Source organism: Gopherus evgoodei, unplaced genomic scaffold (genome assembly GCF_007399415.2).
Source record: "Gopherus evgoodei ecotype Sinaloan lineage unplaced genomic scaffold, rGopEvg1_v1.p scaffold_135_arrow_ctg1, whole genome shotgun sequence".
NCBI lineage: Eukaryota > Metazoa > Chordata > Testudines > Testudinidae > Gopherus > Gopherus evgoodei.
The window spans coordinates 3299-17236 of NW_022059798.1; the positions used below are offsets into that span (position 1 = coordinate 3299).

Below are 13938 nucleotides of genomic sequence, written 5' to 3' on the forward strand. Positions count from 1 at the left end.
TCCTCCCCAACAAGCAGCATTAGAGAGAGTTTGAACTCCCTTCCTTTCCCCAGCCAATCAACTAACAGGAGTGGCCCAAGGAATGGTTGCAGGCAGTCACTTAACCAGGGGGAGAGTGCTAGCTGCCTGAGCTGAGTCCAGGAGGTGGGAGATGAAGCAGCAGCCTAGAACAGGAGATGTGTGCAAAGCAGAGGAAATGAGGTCTTTGGAGAAAGAGAGTGGGAAGGCTGGGACAGGATTTTGACATTAACAATACCAGAGTGCAATACAACTTAAAACTAACTCTACCAGATCATTGGGATGTTCTGGAATATCAGCTGAGCAGTCTGGTCAGAAAAAGGAAACTCAGACATGTGACTACGATAAAATGTTCTGCTTTATATAACTGTTTCAGTGGACAAATGGAAAGGCTGCTGCTACAAAACCTTTGTACAGTATCTGCTGTTACAAAACCTTTGGTATTTACAGTATTTTCTAAATATACTTATTAAGGAGGTACAGTCTTTAAATTAAAGAGACAATGGCAAGATGAACATAATGAACAAATTGTTTTCCTTATCTGTAAATAACCAAAATAATTTTTAAAATTTGATTTTTCATCTTTGATATTGTCTGTTTACTTTTGGCATTTGACTTAGTTTAGGGCTTGTCAACTTGCCCTGAAATAACTTTAATTGTCTTTAAAACCAATATAGTTAAACTAACACAAGAGGGGTGTCTGGACAGCTTTATCTGGTGTAAGGATGGCTAATTTCAGTTTAGTTTAAACAGGTTCCTAGTTGAATTAAACTAAACCAAAATAAGCCACTCTTAAACTAAAGTAAGAGCAGTTTGCACCACTAACTAAACAGGTTTAAATTCACACCATAAGTTATACTGTTGAAACTATCTTCTATAGGCAAAGAAACCCTTAGACAGTGGTTTCTACCTTCTCAGTTTCACTTCCTGGTTTTCACACACTAACAAAAGGCTGCAAGCCAAGATTTCAAAGGGGATTAGTGATTTTGGGTGCCCAACTCAAGACACCTTAAAAGGGCCCGATTTCCAGAAAGTGACTAATGGCCACCCACTGAAAAACAGCCCTTCTCGAAAGGTGTCAAGCTGGACACTCAGAAATTGGGGAATCTAAAACTGCTAGCCACTTCTGATCAATCTTAACCTTCCCAACACCGTGGAGGAATGTTTTCATATTTTTAAGTGCAGAAATCATGTTATTAGGATTTTGTAAAACATAAAAACAAACAATTTCAGGCTCAGCTCCTCAGCTGGTATAAATCAGTGTCATGTAATTGAAGTTAATTGAAAAAGGTTGATTTATACCAGCTGAGGATCTGGCTCAGTGTTTCTAAACTGCATCTCCCATTAATTCTGTCTTATTGAAACTTCCCCCACCCTACAAATATTAAAAAAAAACAAACACTGCTTTTCAAAGATATTTTAAACTGCAAACCCTAAATAAAATAGATGTCCATAACAAATTGACATCATTTTCATATAAATTCCATGCATTAGGAAAAATAATGCCACATATTTGATTTGAAAGTGAAACTATTGTGGCTGCAAGCTGGCAATACAATAATACAGTATCCCATTACTGCTCCCAGGAGAACAGTTGTCACTGAGTTTCTGAAACCAGCTGCTCAATCAGTTCCTTGGCATCCTTCATGCTGGAAGAGATCTCGGAGCCATCCTCTGCAACATGGGTTCCAATCAGGAACATCTTTCTCTCATCTCCCATTTCAGACAATGCCAGAGCATCATGAATGTCTGTGATGCAATAGGCACCTTTGAGATCCTGACCAACAAAGACAAAACAACTCTGTTACTTGCATCCCTTATAAACACCAATTATGACATTCAGTCTCTGAGGCAAAGACCAGTACATTTGGATAATTGAGAGTGAATACTGTGATTTGAGGGGAAGATTTTCAAAAGTGCCTAATGGATTTCAGAGCATAAATTCCTATTGTCTCTGTGATTTGTGCTCCCAAAACCCTTTGGTCTTTTGAAAATCTGACTAGCTCCATTCTAATTTTTCTGTAGCATGAAAGCATACAATCCAAGGGCATGATCCTGTTTTATGCTGTTCCAATGTCTCTGACACCAAGGCCCATCCCCGAACTGGTAATGTGACCCAATGGATTTCTGGAAGTGCACACCCATCCGACAGATGCATGGCCCAAGTAAAAGTCAAGTTGTTAGAAAATCTGAGGCAAAGCAGAAGAAACAAACAGGGTTTTAGTAAGATAAGAGTATCTTGTTTAAGAAAAAAACAGGCATTTTCTTTGTCATATTGATATAATATGGGTGTGATTCAATTCAGGGCGCAGAGTAGCCAAGGAATACAAAGTTATCTTCTGTATTTTAGTGCATTAAGTAGGAGAAAATGTGTCTACCTGAGAGAAAGCATATTGCAGTTTCCATGTTCCTTCAGCTATGCACCCATTCATGAAACACAAAGTGCCTAATATAAAAAATCATTTGGGATCCACTAAAGGCACTCTAGCAGGTAACGTGAAACATATAGATAAATGCCCTCCTGCCCCTAAATTAAATAATATTTTCCCATGACACTGTACAGACACATTGCTGAGCCTTCAGATCCAAACTGTCAACCAGGGTTAGCCAGTTCTCCATTTTTGCACCTGCAAATTGCACACACAATTTCACATGTGAAATTATTTACACGCCCACTTAGGTCATATGGATATGTAAGCACCTGACCTAAACTGTGAGTGCAAAACCAATCCTGAGATTGTTTTCATCTGCAATTGGGAAGCACAAAATTGAAGACCAGCTTCTGAAATACCTGGCCTTTAAAGATTCAAATGTGTTTGGAGAGGGTTAAGTTTCCCTTTTACCTGTTTATTGGCTAGGATTACCACGGGCAGAGTGGAGTCATTTTGGATCAACTGATGAAGAAGCTGTTTAGCCAAAGGGAAGCGCTCATGATCTGCTGAATCCACAACATATATCAGCATCAGAACCCTAGGCAGGTACATCTTCCAATAGGAACGCAAAGATTCGCTGCCCCCAACTGAAAGAGAACAGTATGGCAGAGCACTCTGTTAGTAACCAAGCAATGCAGCTATAAGATATGCAATGTGAACACAAGATATTCAGATTAGAGAATATTTGATTTTACGTACTTTTGTTATCACTTAACAGTTCCTAAATATAAAGGCACCTAATCAAAATATCATCCTCTTATTTTTCAAACGTTAAGCTGTCCTCAGTCTCTCTCTCTCTCTCCCCCCCTCTCTCTCTGTTTGTTGGGGAAAAGGGAGTAAGGGAAGCTAGACAGAATAGCAGATTCTCTCCCTGAAAACATTCCTACAAAAGACTATGTCCAGGTGCTTGCTCTTTATTAAGGCCTAACATTTTCAAACATTTCCTCTAGTTCTGGGGGTCTCTCGGTTTGGCTATCTGACTTGAGATACCCCGGATCTGTTTTTTTCAGAAATGCTGAGCTCTCCCTACTACAGTCAAGATGCACAGCCATAGGTGCTTAAGAAGAAAATCCCAGTGAACTCACAGAACTATTCCTGTATTGCTTCGGATACATTCTACTGACCCTAATATCTTCTGGATCCTGAGTTAAGCTGTCTCCAGTATAAGGGCTGCAACACTATACCTCCCAACTACTCAGCTGAGTTACCCACCAGCAACATAACTGAGCTCAGCCTGCTCCAGTCTGCAAAGAGGACTTTTGCATTGCCTGTGGATTTCAGTAGGAGCAGTCCCCCAGTACAAGGGGTCTGTCACAGGTGTGACCATGTACTGCTACTCCGCGCAGCTTGCCTGAGCCACTCTTTTAAGAGACCAGAGGATCAGAATGTACAAGCTTCCTCTTAGGCAAACTTCAAAGTCAGTGCAATGCTCAAGTGGAGTCTGATCTAGTCTGATCTCCTGTTTAACACAAGCCATAGAATTTCAGCTAATTACTAACAGAGTGCTGAAAAACAGAACACGTCTGTGGACTATTACAACTACAAATATGTTGCATTTATAGCATGCTTTGCAAACATGGGGGCCAAATATTTCACAAATGGTCACTGAGTTGTGCCCCTGTCCTTTCAACATAAGACATCTGGGGCTTGATTTTCAGAGCTGCAAAACTCTAACTGATTAGAATGGAGGCTGTGGGTGCTCTGCACCTCTGGAAATCAGGCCCCTTGGTGCGTCATGGTGGCTACCTAAAGTGAGCATGCACATTTGCAAACGTAGGCCTGACAGATCCTCACAATCACACTCAGAGGTAATACACAGATAGGGAGACTGACGCACAGAGGGGAAGAGGGTTTTTCAGAGCCATAAAGGGGAAAGAGTCAGTGTCAGAGCCAGCAATAGCTGTTTATTTAAAAAAAAAAACAGAAAAAGGAGATACTCCTATCTCCTGGAACCAGAAAGGACCTTTCACTAGCAGGACCAAGTACTGATTTTTTGCCCCAGATCCCTAGGTGGCCCCCTCAAGAATTGGGCTCACAACCTTGGGTTTCGCAGGCTAATGCTCAAACCACTGAGCTATCCCTCCTCCCTGTCCTGTGTTCACACCCAACCTTTTCCACTCTGCTTGACACTTCCCAGCCCCAGGTGCCTGTTGCAGCACCAGCGCCTCTTGGCTCAGAGAAGCTGTTCTCCTGGGGGAGCCCAGCTGAATGGCAAGAGGCACTGCTTCAGGGATAATCTACACTACCACACTATATCAGCACAACTGCACCGCTGTAGAACGCCTGAAGATGTGCTATGCTGACAGGAGAGCGCTTTCATGTCGGCATAATTATTCCACCACAACGGTGTGGACACCGCTTTAAGTCAACGTAACTTGCATCACTCTGGGTGGCTTTTTCACACCCCTGAGCGACACAAATTACATCAACTTAAGTGGTAGTGTAGACAAGTCCTAGGTCTGGACACATGGCTTCCAAAGTCCCTCCTGTATCTGCTCTGCAGGGTAGTGTGACGACAGAGCTAGGAATAAGATCTGGGTTCTCCCGCATGGCAGGGCACAGCAGTATATGCACTGAGGAAGCATAATCCTGCACCTATTGTGCATCCAGATTCCCATAGACTTCAACTGGGATACAGGGTTAGGCTATTATACATACTGTATTACTACACAGGTAAGCCTGGGCTATATGGCTAAACACACAGTCACCCAACCGGCTTCTGACTGTATGTGTGGGGATCATGTGGATTGTGGGATGCTCCTTGCACCTCGGCAGTGGTTTTGCTGCATTGTATTTGTATATCTGAACTCACAGGGCATTCACACAATTGTGGAACAAGGCTTGGTCCCCCTTACACACGAGATCAGCCATCTTGGGTACTACTGGGAGTAACTGTGGCCTGGAATTTTTAGATGTCTTCACCAGACCTTTGTACCTCAAGTTAACTGACTGTCCATTAACTCAAGGTACTTTAACACACTGAATGTTTGTAGTTTGGCAGAGCAATTTTCCTGGGACAAATGACAATCGTTTGTAGCCTAGAACAAACGAGCCTTTCAAAAGAGGTGCCTTCACTAGGACAAAAGGTGTGTTCTTAACTCAAGTGAGCTCAGGCCTGGGCTACACTTACAGGTTCTGCCAGTTTAACGCACCTTCTGCTGTGGGCACAGCTATATCGGTGTAAAAGTGCTTCTACTGGTATAGCTTATGCCAGTTCAGAGCAGTGGCATGGCTAGGAGTGGAAATTTGGGCGGGCCCTGACTGTTGGGTGGACGGGCAATGACAGATGGTGGTAGCTCAGCTTTTTCCCCATGCCACAACTATGCCCCTGGTTCAGAGAACGAACACAAAGCTACTCCAGCATAAACTGGAGCCTGGGTTCTTGCCCAGGCTCCAGACCCAACTCAGCTGCTTTTCTGTGTGGCTGGTAGGGATTTGGGCTAACACCCACGTAAGAGCCCAGGTTAACTGTGCAATGAAGACAGACCAAAAGTTAGCTTATTCAAGTTAACAACACACCATTTCTCCTACTGAAGACCAGGGCCAAGATGTTCACAATCTTGAGTTAATTGGCAATTAATTAACTCAAGGTAGAAAAACCTCCAGTGCAGACCAGGCCTGTGATGTCAGCATACAACTGACTTCAAATCCTTTGCATAATGTTTCATATTGATCAAAGGGGTGTGGAATTCTTCACCAGCTGGCTGCTTGTTTGGGGGGAGGAAGGCTTAAATACAGGGCTCTGTCTATTTACTGGGCACCAAGCTGGATCTAAAATCTGCAGCAAGGGCCAGGGTCCAGTGCAGACTAGAAATTTTGGAGCAGCTTCAGGCACATTTGATAAAGGAGGATTCCTTGAATTAAACACAAACACAGATAACACCAGCCATGATGATATCTTTGATTTATACTGATTTGAAAGGCAGTCTGTTTTATGCAGCTTCTAGATTTTCAGCAAGCCCTGGAATTTTCTTCTGAAAACACAGACCTGGCCAGAGAAGTTGTGGAGGGAGGCTGGAAGGTTTGGGAACTGCAGAAAAACAGCTCGGATTGGGGCACCCAGGAAGCAGTGGAGACTTTTTGCCCCAAGGAGGAGACTTCCTTGTTTTAAGGAGGGGACAGAAATCCTTTGCTCCCCAGCCCAGAAATCACACAACCCCCAAATTCCTCCCTGGAGTTCCATCAGACTAGAGTGGCAAACCAGGCCCTTGATCTTAATAAGTTTATTTCCACTAGGAGAACCATTGCACATGCTCCAAGGTTTTTGCAGCTAGAAGCTCTTTTTAGTTCCCAGCAGCCTCTTCTGAGAACAGAGACCTCAGAAGGAGAGTCTCCCTAGCCATTTTCAGAGCTCCAAAGGGAAAGCTTAAAAGATTTATTCTAATTGCGCCACTAAAAATGACAGGTTTCAGAGTAGCAGCTGTGTTAGTCTGTAACTGCAAAAAGAACAGGAGTACTTGTGGCACCTTAGAGACTAACAAATGTATTTGAGCATAAGCTTTCGTGGGCTGCAGCCTACTTCATCAGATGCATAGAATGGAACATACAGTAAGAAGATATATATACATACAGAGAACATGAAAAGGTGGAAGTACCCATACCAACTGTAAGAGGCTAATTAATTAAGAGAAGCTATTGTCAGCAGGGGAGAAAAACTTTAGAAGTGATAATCAAGATGGCCCATTTCGGACAGTTGACAGGAAGGTGTGAGGATACTTTAACATGAAGGAAAAAAATTCTATTAGTGTAATCACAGAGCCATTCCCAGTCTCTGTTCAAACTGAAATTAAGGATATTGTCATAAACAGATGGTTAAGGGTAAAGAAGTTCACCTAGCCTAGCTGACACCTGACCAGAGGAATCAATGGGGGAACAAGATGTTTCAAAAGGTAGGAGGGATCTAAGCTGGTAGTTAAGCTGGTAGTTAAGCTTAGAGGTGTTCATGCAGGTCCCCACATCTGTACCTAAAGTTCAGAGTGGGGGTGAGACCTATGACAGGTAGCTAGTTTGCATATTAATTCAAGTTCAGCAGCTTCTCGCTGAAGTCTGTTTTTGAAGCTTTTCTGTTGCAAAATTGTCACCTTAACATTTGTCACTGAGTGATTAGAGAGGTTGAAGTGTTCTCCTACTGGTTTTTGAATGTTATGTTTCCTGATATCAGATTTGTGTCCGTTTATTCTTTTGCACAAAAAATGATGCGTCTTATACAGGATATGTTATCAGTTATGAAGCTGTTATCTGAGAGTCCGATAATGTACTTCTGGACCGAGAGGATGCAGACGTATTATTATGCATGGGAAAGCAAAATTATTACAAGGGAAGTTCCATTTTTTCCAATTTATGGTACTTACCGGGTCCCAATTAGCACAGTATCTGAGCACCTCTCCCCTCCATCAGGTAAGGAAGTGCTATTGGTACAACTTTTTATAGGCTGCAAGGCCAGAAGGGTCCACTGTGATCATCTAGTCTGACCTCATGTATAACACAGGCCAGAGAACTTTCCCCAGATAATTCCCATTTTACAGATGGGGAGCCTAAGTGTTACACACACACAGCCTAAGTGGTCTGCCCAAAGTCACACAGAGTCTGTATCAGAGCAAGGAATTTACCCAGATCACTCAAGTCCTAGGCTTGCCCTAGCCACTGGGCCATCCTTCCTCTCTCTAAATCTCTTCTTCCTCATAAATGCTAAGGATTGCTGCATCCTTTAAATCCTACTCTACCACCAGGAGTCAGGTGCTCCCAGTCTGGAACTGTTACAGTGGCCTCTCCCACAGACACATCATTAATTGCTATGGAGATAGTGACACAGTGGCACACAGATTTTAAAAGTATTTAAGCTCCTAGTGGTATTTTTGAAAGTACTTAAATGCCTAAAAAGCCAGCTGGATAACGAGATTTTTAAAAAATAGCAATTTTTTTATTGAAAGTAATTTTTAAAAAAGAAACAAAGTATATCTGTTCAAACAAATCTCATATAATGACAATTTCGGTTAAGGCCTAAACTTTACTATACACTATTTAAATTATTTTCATTACATAAAAAAAAAATATTCAAGCAATACCTGTTTGCTGCCAAGTTTTAAAGAAAGTCAGACCACTGAACTGGTGTAAGTCTCTGGCTAAGCAGAGTTTGCTGAAGTGCTAAACAGCAGTAGTGCGAGACAGCAGTAGCCTCTTCTGCAGGTGCAGAGAGAATATTTTCTTTATTTCAGTTTATTCAGTTAGTTCAGTTAAATGACTAGCTCATTCAAAGTTAAAAAAAACAACTAGGAGCTGAAAAAAGGAGGAAAGTTTGTTTACCTATCTATGAATAAAACTGACGCATGAGAGGTTGAGATCTGCTAGTTCTAAAATCTTGAAGGACATGGTGACCAGAATCAATCAGTTCAATGCACTAGCTACAGATCATTCTTTCTTTGTTTATTAAATCAGTTTTAGAAACAAAACATGTTTTGATCAACTTAATTTTTTCCTCTCATGAATCTAGCAAGGTAGTTTTATTTAGCTAACAGAAAATTTTAAAATGCTGATTTTTTGTATTTAATTAAATTCCACTTTCCATCCAAATGCAGACTGACATAGACCACAAGTAAACAAATAATTATAATCTAGTAAAGGAGAAATGTGTCCATACTTTCTAACATAATAAAAAGAAGTAAAAATTAAGAATCTGAGTAAATGTAAGCAAAGCTATATAATTGCTTAAATAACTATGTATAGCTATGGTATATTCTCCTGGTTAGCAAAAAAGTAGTACCAAAATATACTTCAGCCTTTCTTTAGGAATATAACTAAAAAGTACAAATACAAAACAAAATTAAAATTGATTATTTAAATCAAAGCTTCCTGCTTGCTGATTTAAATCACTGATTTAAAAATCAACCGACCTTGCACAGACACTTTTGAAAATCGCACTAGGCAACTGAGTACCTTTAAAAATCTAGGCCTATATTTTCTAAATACTGGATTTCTGTTTGCTTGGTTCCTTTTAGTTCTCATAAAAGATGCTGGCCTGACAGACTAGGAAATTTCTATTTATCCACCAACGAGGTAAACAGGTAATATCATAACCTATACACTGCCTTGCCAACACGCCCCACCCGTTCTAGAGAACAGAACCCTGTCTCTATGTACATTCAGTTATTATTATAGGTGGAGCATGAGCAAAGTTACGTAAGGGTTTCCATTCTGTTGCTTACAATTTGTTAATATTTTCTGTTCTGGCTGAATATAGGCAGGGTTGTTCTTCATCTGGGAGTGACACTGTTCTGCTTAAATTTTAGTCAAAACAGATCAGTAGTTTCCAGAATAAAGAACACGGAAAAAAATACATCTTTTCAATTATCAAGAAAAGAAAGCGTAAACTTTCTCTAACAGCTCTAGCACATCCACTGTCCATAGTAAGAACTAGACATTTGGGGTAGAGATAATCCTGTGGTTACAGCTGGGCCTGCCTTTTGGTGATTATGATCTGTTAAAGTTATAAGTACTTTTAAAATGTGCTTGGAACATGTGTGCTGGATTTGGTAATGCGGTTTTAACATTTGCCAACATTCTCCTGGTTCAGCATGTGTGCATAACATAGAAAATACCACAGACCACATAAGTAAATAGATTAGATAGAGAGGTACAGATTTGACTGACAGAAACTGAACGAAGACATCTCATTTCACAGAGGTCACTAAAGAGCCACCACCAGTTAGCAACAAACTTCAGTTACTACCAGCCGGGCCTGGACAGGAAAGGGCACCTCTGAAATGAAGGGTTCTGTCAAGTATTGCCAGTCACCTGAACCAAGCAGTTCCACTCTACAGAACTGCTTCGGATATTAATATAATGCATGCTTTGGGCTCAGCCAGAGCATCCTCCACTTCCTTCCAAGTCAATGGAAGGTGCATGTGCTAAATACCTCTCAGTGGATGCTTTGAGGATCAGAGCCCTATTAAGAAACAGTTTCAGTTGGATATTATAAATAACCTGAATGTACTATAGCCAGAAACAAAGTTGCTTGACTAGTTTCATACACTGAACTATTGTACATTTTTCCCAGTGAAAATTAAGTTTTTAAAACCTCCAAAGTGGTCACAGCAGTTTTTTGTTTGTAGACTCAGACTAGATGATCAGATTGGTCCCTTCTGACCTATGAGTCTATGACTCAGTCTGCATGCAGAGTCCAGAAGGAAAGGATTAGCCAGAGTTCAAAGGAGCTCCATCACAACGGTAATTAAGAATTAGAACAGTTAGAGTTCCTATGGTTTTTAAACTTTACAAACATCAGAGATTCCTTATTCTGCCTAGCCTTAGAGTGATTGCCTAGCCCTCGTCCCAACACTGTATTTACCTAGACACGTTCTCTAGTGAAAAACACTAATTCACAGCTGTAAAACAAACTTTCTTCAACAGTGTCATTGTCTGGAGTTACATTAGCATTCTCTCACACTCAGCCAAAGTCATCCCTAGTGTAACTTCACTGGAGCTATGCCAGAAATGAATTTGGCTCCATATTTCCATTTAGTGTATGTGCACACATACATGCACTTTGATGCCAACGTATTTTCTTAAGCAAAGAACAATGTAGAAAGATGTAATCCGTTAATAAGCACTGTAGCTGTAGCGTCTTCACAGTGTCCCGGAGGACAGTCTGATAGCACATCTCTGAAATTGAAAGGATTAAAAATGGAGGGTTTATAGAGGGATGGTTAGAAAAAGGGGAGGTTGTGGTTATGAAAAAGAAAATACACCAACTATGTACCCAGCAAGATAGAAAGAGGACAGACAGATACTTGGTTACCTTTTATGTTATACTCGGAAAAACTACTGCAAAAAACCCAGCACCCCTGTCCATTTTTTTGAATAGTACCATTTGATAGACATGTCTGGTCTGTTAAATAGATGTCTAGAGATTTCACTCAGTTTAATAAAATCACTAGAAACGACATGTTGTAGGTGTTGTAATGACGCTCACTCACCCTGTTAAACAGAAAGATCTGATGACTATATTCCTGTATAACGTCTCTTTAGACAAAAAACTTGCTGCCGTAATGATTTTCTTTCTGATACTTATGTGGCAAGGATCTGTAAACTTGTTAAAACTTCCTAAATAAATCATTAGAAAAACGAAGGGTCTAAGAGTTCTTCCTAAAGCAAAGTTCTCATTAAATATAATGAGAGTTTTCCTTATGTTACTTATTAAAATGCACGCACTTACTTTCTAAGAATTCCATCTTGGCTTCTTCGGTGTTGATGCAGATCGCGTTGATACCCTCTGTGGGAGCTGTACTTCGCTTCACATGACTTGTGGCCAGTGAGTGGAGAACACTGGTTTTCCCCGCTCCATCCAGGCCCAGTACTAATATCTGTTTGCTTTGGGGTTTTCCCTGTGAAATAAGAAGGAGCATGTTCACTAGCGCAGCAGGAAGAGGGTGAGTAGGCTGTTCAGCGTACGTGTCTGCAGAGAATCACCCTATGAAGCACTAAACGTTTTGTAGGGCTAGCATACAAGGAACAAAGAGAACTAATCTGTCTGTGTGCGGCTGTAAGAGAAAACCCCCAAATATTAGTCAAACACTAGCAAGATGAATGCGGTAGGGGCCTATGCCAGCACTAGGAATAGAAAGGCTCAGAAATGCAGGGCCATCCTTCGGCATATGCAGCACACATGGCTGCATAGGGCACCTGAAAATTTGGGGCACCCCCTGGGTCTTGGTGTCCATCCTCCCGCCTCTTCTTATCCCTCTTCTGACCCTTCCTGCAGGCTCCCACAGCCAGTTGCTGCAGCCTGGTGAGTCTTCCTCTGGAGAGGATCTAGTAACTTAAACGTGAAAAACCCTCCAGCCTGCCAGACCTATTAGCACAACACTGAAACTGTTAAAGAGCCATTCAAGGGGTAATGAAGCCATTTAACAGGCATTTGCCAATCCCCAGTATATACTGTCAGTTTCTGAATTTACTGACAAAACCAGTTGTGCATCACTGTCATATTTACTCAGAACAGGTCAGTCTACAGGACCGTAGTTTAAAATTTGCTTTAAAAATATGTCATTAGTGTGCTGCTGAAGATTTTTAAATCACATCTCTAAAAAATCCTTGCAGAGCTTTGTAGATGCACAATCTGAGTATTCATCTTTAGCATTAAATGCTTGGATCTTCAGACATAGCTTTTTTTAAATAAATCCTTCAAAAGACCCTCCTGATCTAAAATACACATTTTAATTGTAATTACTATAGTAGAAAAAACTTGCTTCCAAAGTCTCCCTCTCCTTCCTGTCCACCCCTTCCTCCCCTCACCCCCTGTTGAAGAGAGCCCTAAAAGAGATAACACCCCTATCCTGCCAGATAGCTGGACAAACAAGTTTCCCTTTCTTTACTTCTATCTGATGAACTAGTTTTAAGAGAACCCACTAGCAAAATCAGCACCTTAGTAAGAGATAAAATCCTTTGTTATGCCTAAAATCTTTGAAAACAATTTTTCTAAAGTTGGTGAAATTTCATAAACATGTCTGTTGTTATGGAGATTACACAGTAAATTAGTGCTCCCTTTTCCTAAAAGCAGTGAACATGGTTATGAACACACTAAACCTCTGTGACTGATTAATGTACAATAATGTCTTTTTTTCAGTGAGTTAAATATGTAGTAATCTGGAATGAGTACTTTATGAAGATTTAAGAGTACATTTAAAATATAAAATCAGTTCTAGAAATACTGATTAAGAAAATGTAAAACAGAGAAGAGCTGCATCATGTATTCCATAATATTTAATGTTGTATTCAGCAGGACAGCTGACTTGCCCTTATTACAAAGTCTTTGCAAATAAATCTCTGACAAACTTCAGGGTACATCAAAAAACCCATTACTGACATATTTTATTCCCAAGTGTAGTGCTTTTAATTAGGTATCTTCTGCATGTCCAGTCTTCAGCTTCTGGCATGCAGTGGAAAACATGCTCCATTTTCTTTAGAAAGAAATTGCAGAAGAATTTTTTTTCAAATGTCATTTGCTTCAGTTGAGTTCAAGGATTTGGCTGGAAGGGGGTGACATAACCTTATTCCCAGATTTTGGACCTTAGCGTCCAAAATATGGGGGTTAGCATGAAAACCTCCAAGCTTAGTTACCAGCTTGGACCTGGTACTGCTGCCACCACCCAAAAAATTAGAGTGTTTTGGGGCACTCTGGTCCCACTGAAAAACCTTCCCTGGGGACCCCAAGACCCAAATCCCTTGAGTCTCACAACAAAGGGAAATAATCCTTTTTCCTTTCCCCCCTCCAGATGCTCCTGGAGAGATACACAGACACAAGCTCTGTGAAACTACGCAGAGTGATTCCCCCTCTCCGTTCCCAATCCTGGAACAAAAGTACTTTCCTATTCCCCCAGAGGGAATGCAAAATCAGGCTAGCCAATTTAACACACACAGACCTCCCCTGATTTCTTCCTCCCACCAATTCCCTGGTGAGTACAGACTCAATTTCCCTGAAGTAAAGAAAAAC

General features: G+C 41.0%; 1 protein-coding gene across 2 annotated transcripts in view; it reads right to left on the minus strand.

Moving 5' to 3' along the window:
* Nucleotides 1-358: 358 nt before the first annotated feature.
* The window catches only part of LOC115639841 (ADP-ribosylation factor-like protein 9), a 38136-nt gene continuing 24556 nt past the window's right edge, over nucleotides 359-13938 (minus strand). Inside the window, exons 2-4 of one of the 2 annotated variants that reach the window (XM_030542803.1) lie at nucleotides 11662-11830; nucleotides 2862-3037; nucleotides 359-1795 (exon numbers count right to left, since the gene is read on the minus strand). In XM_030542803.1, coding sequence (XP_030398663.1) covers nucleotides 1616-1795; nucleotides 2862-3037; nucleotides 11662-11677 — 372 coding nt within the window. In that variant the 5' untranslated portion in view covers nucleotides 11678-11830 and the 3' untranslated portion in view covers nucleotides 359-1615. Of the gene's footprint in view, nucleotides 1796-2861; nucleotides 3038-11661; nucleotides 11852-13938 lie in introns of those variants that run through there. The other variant, XM_030542802.1, reaches the window with a different exon arrangement.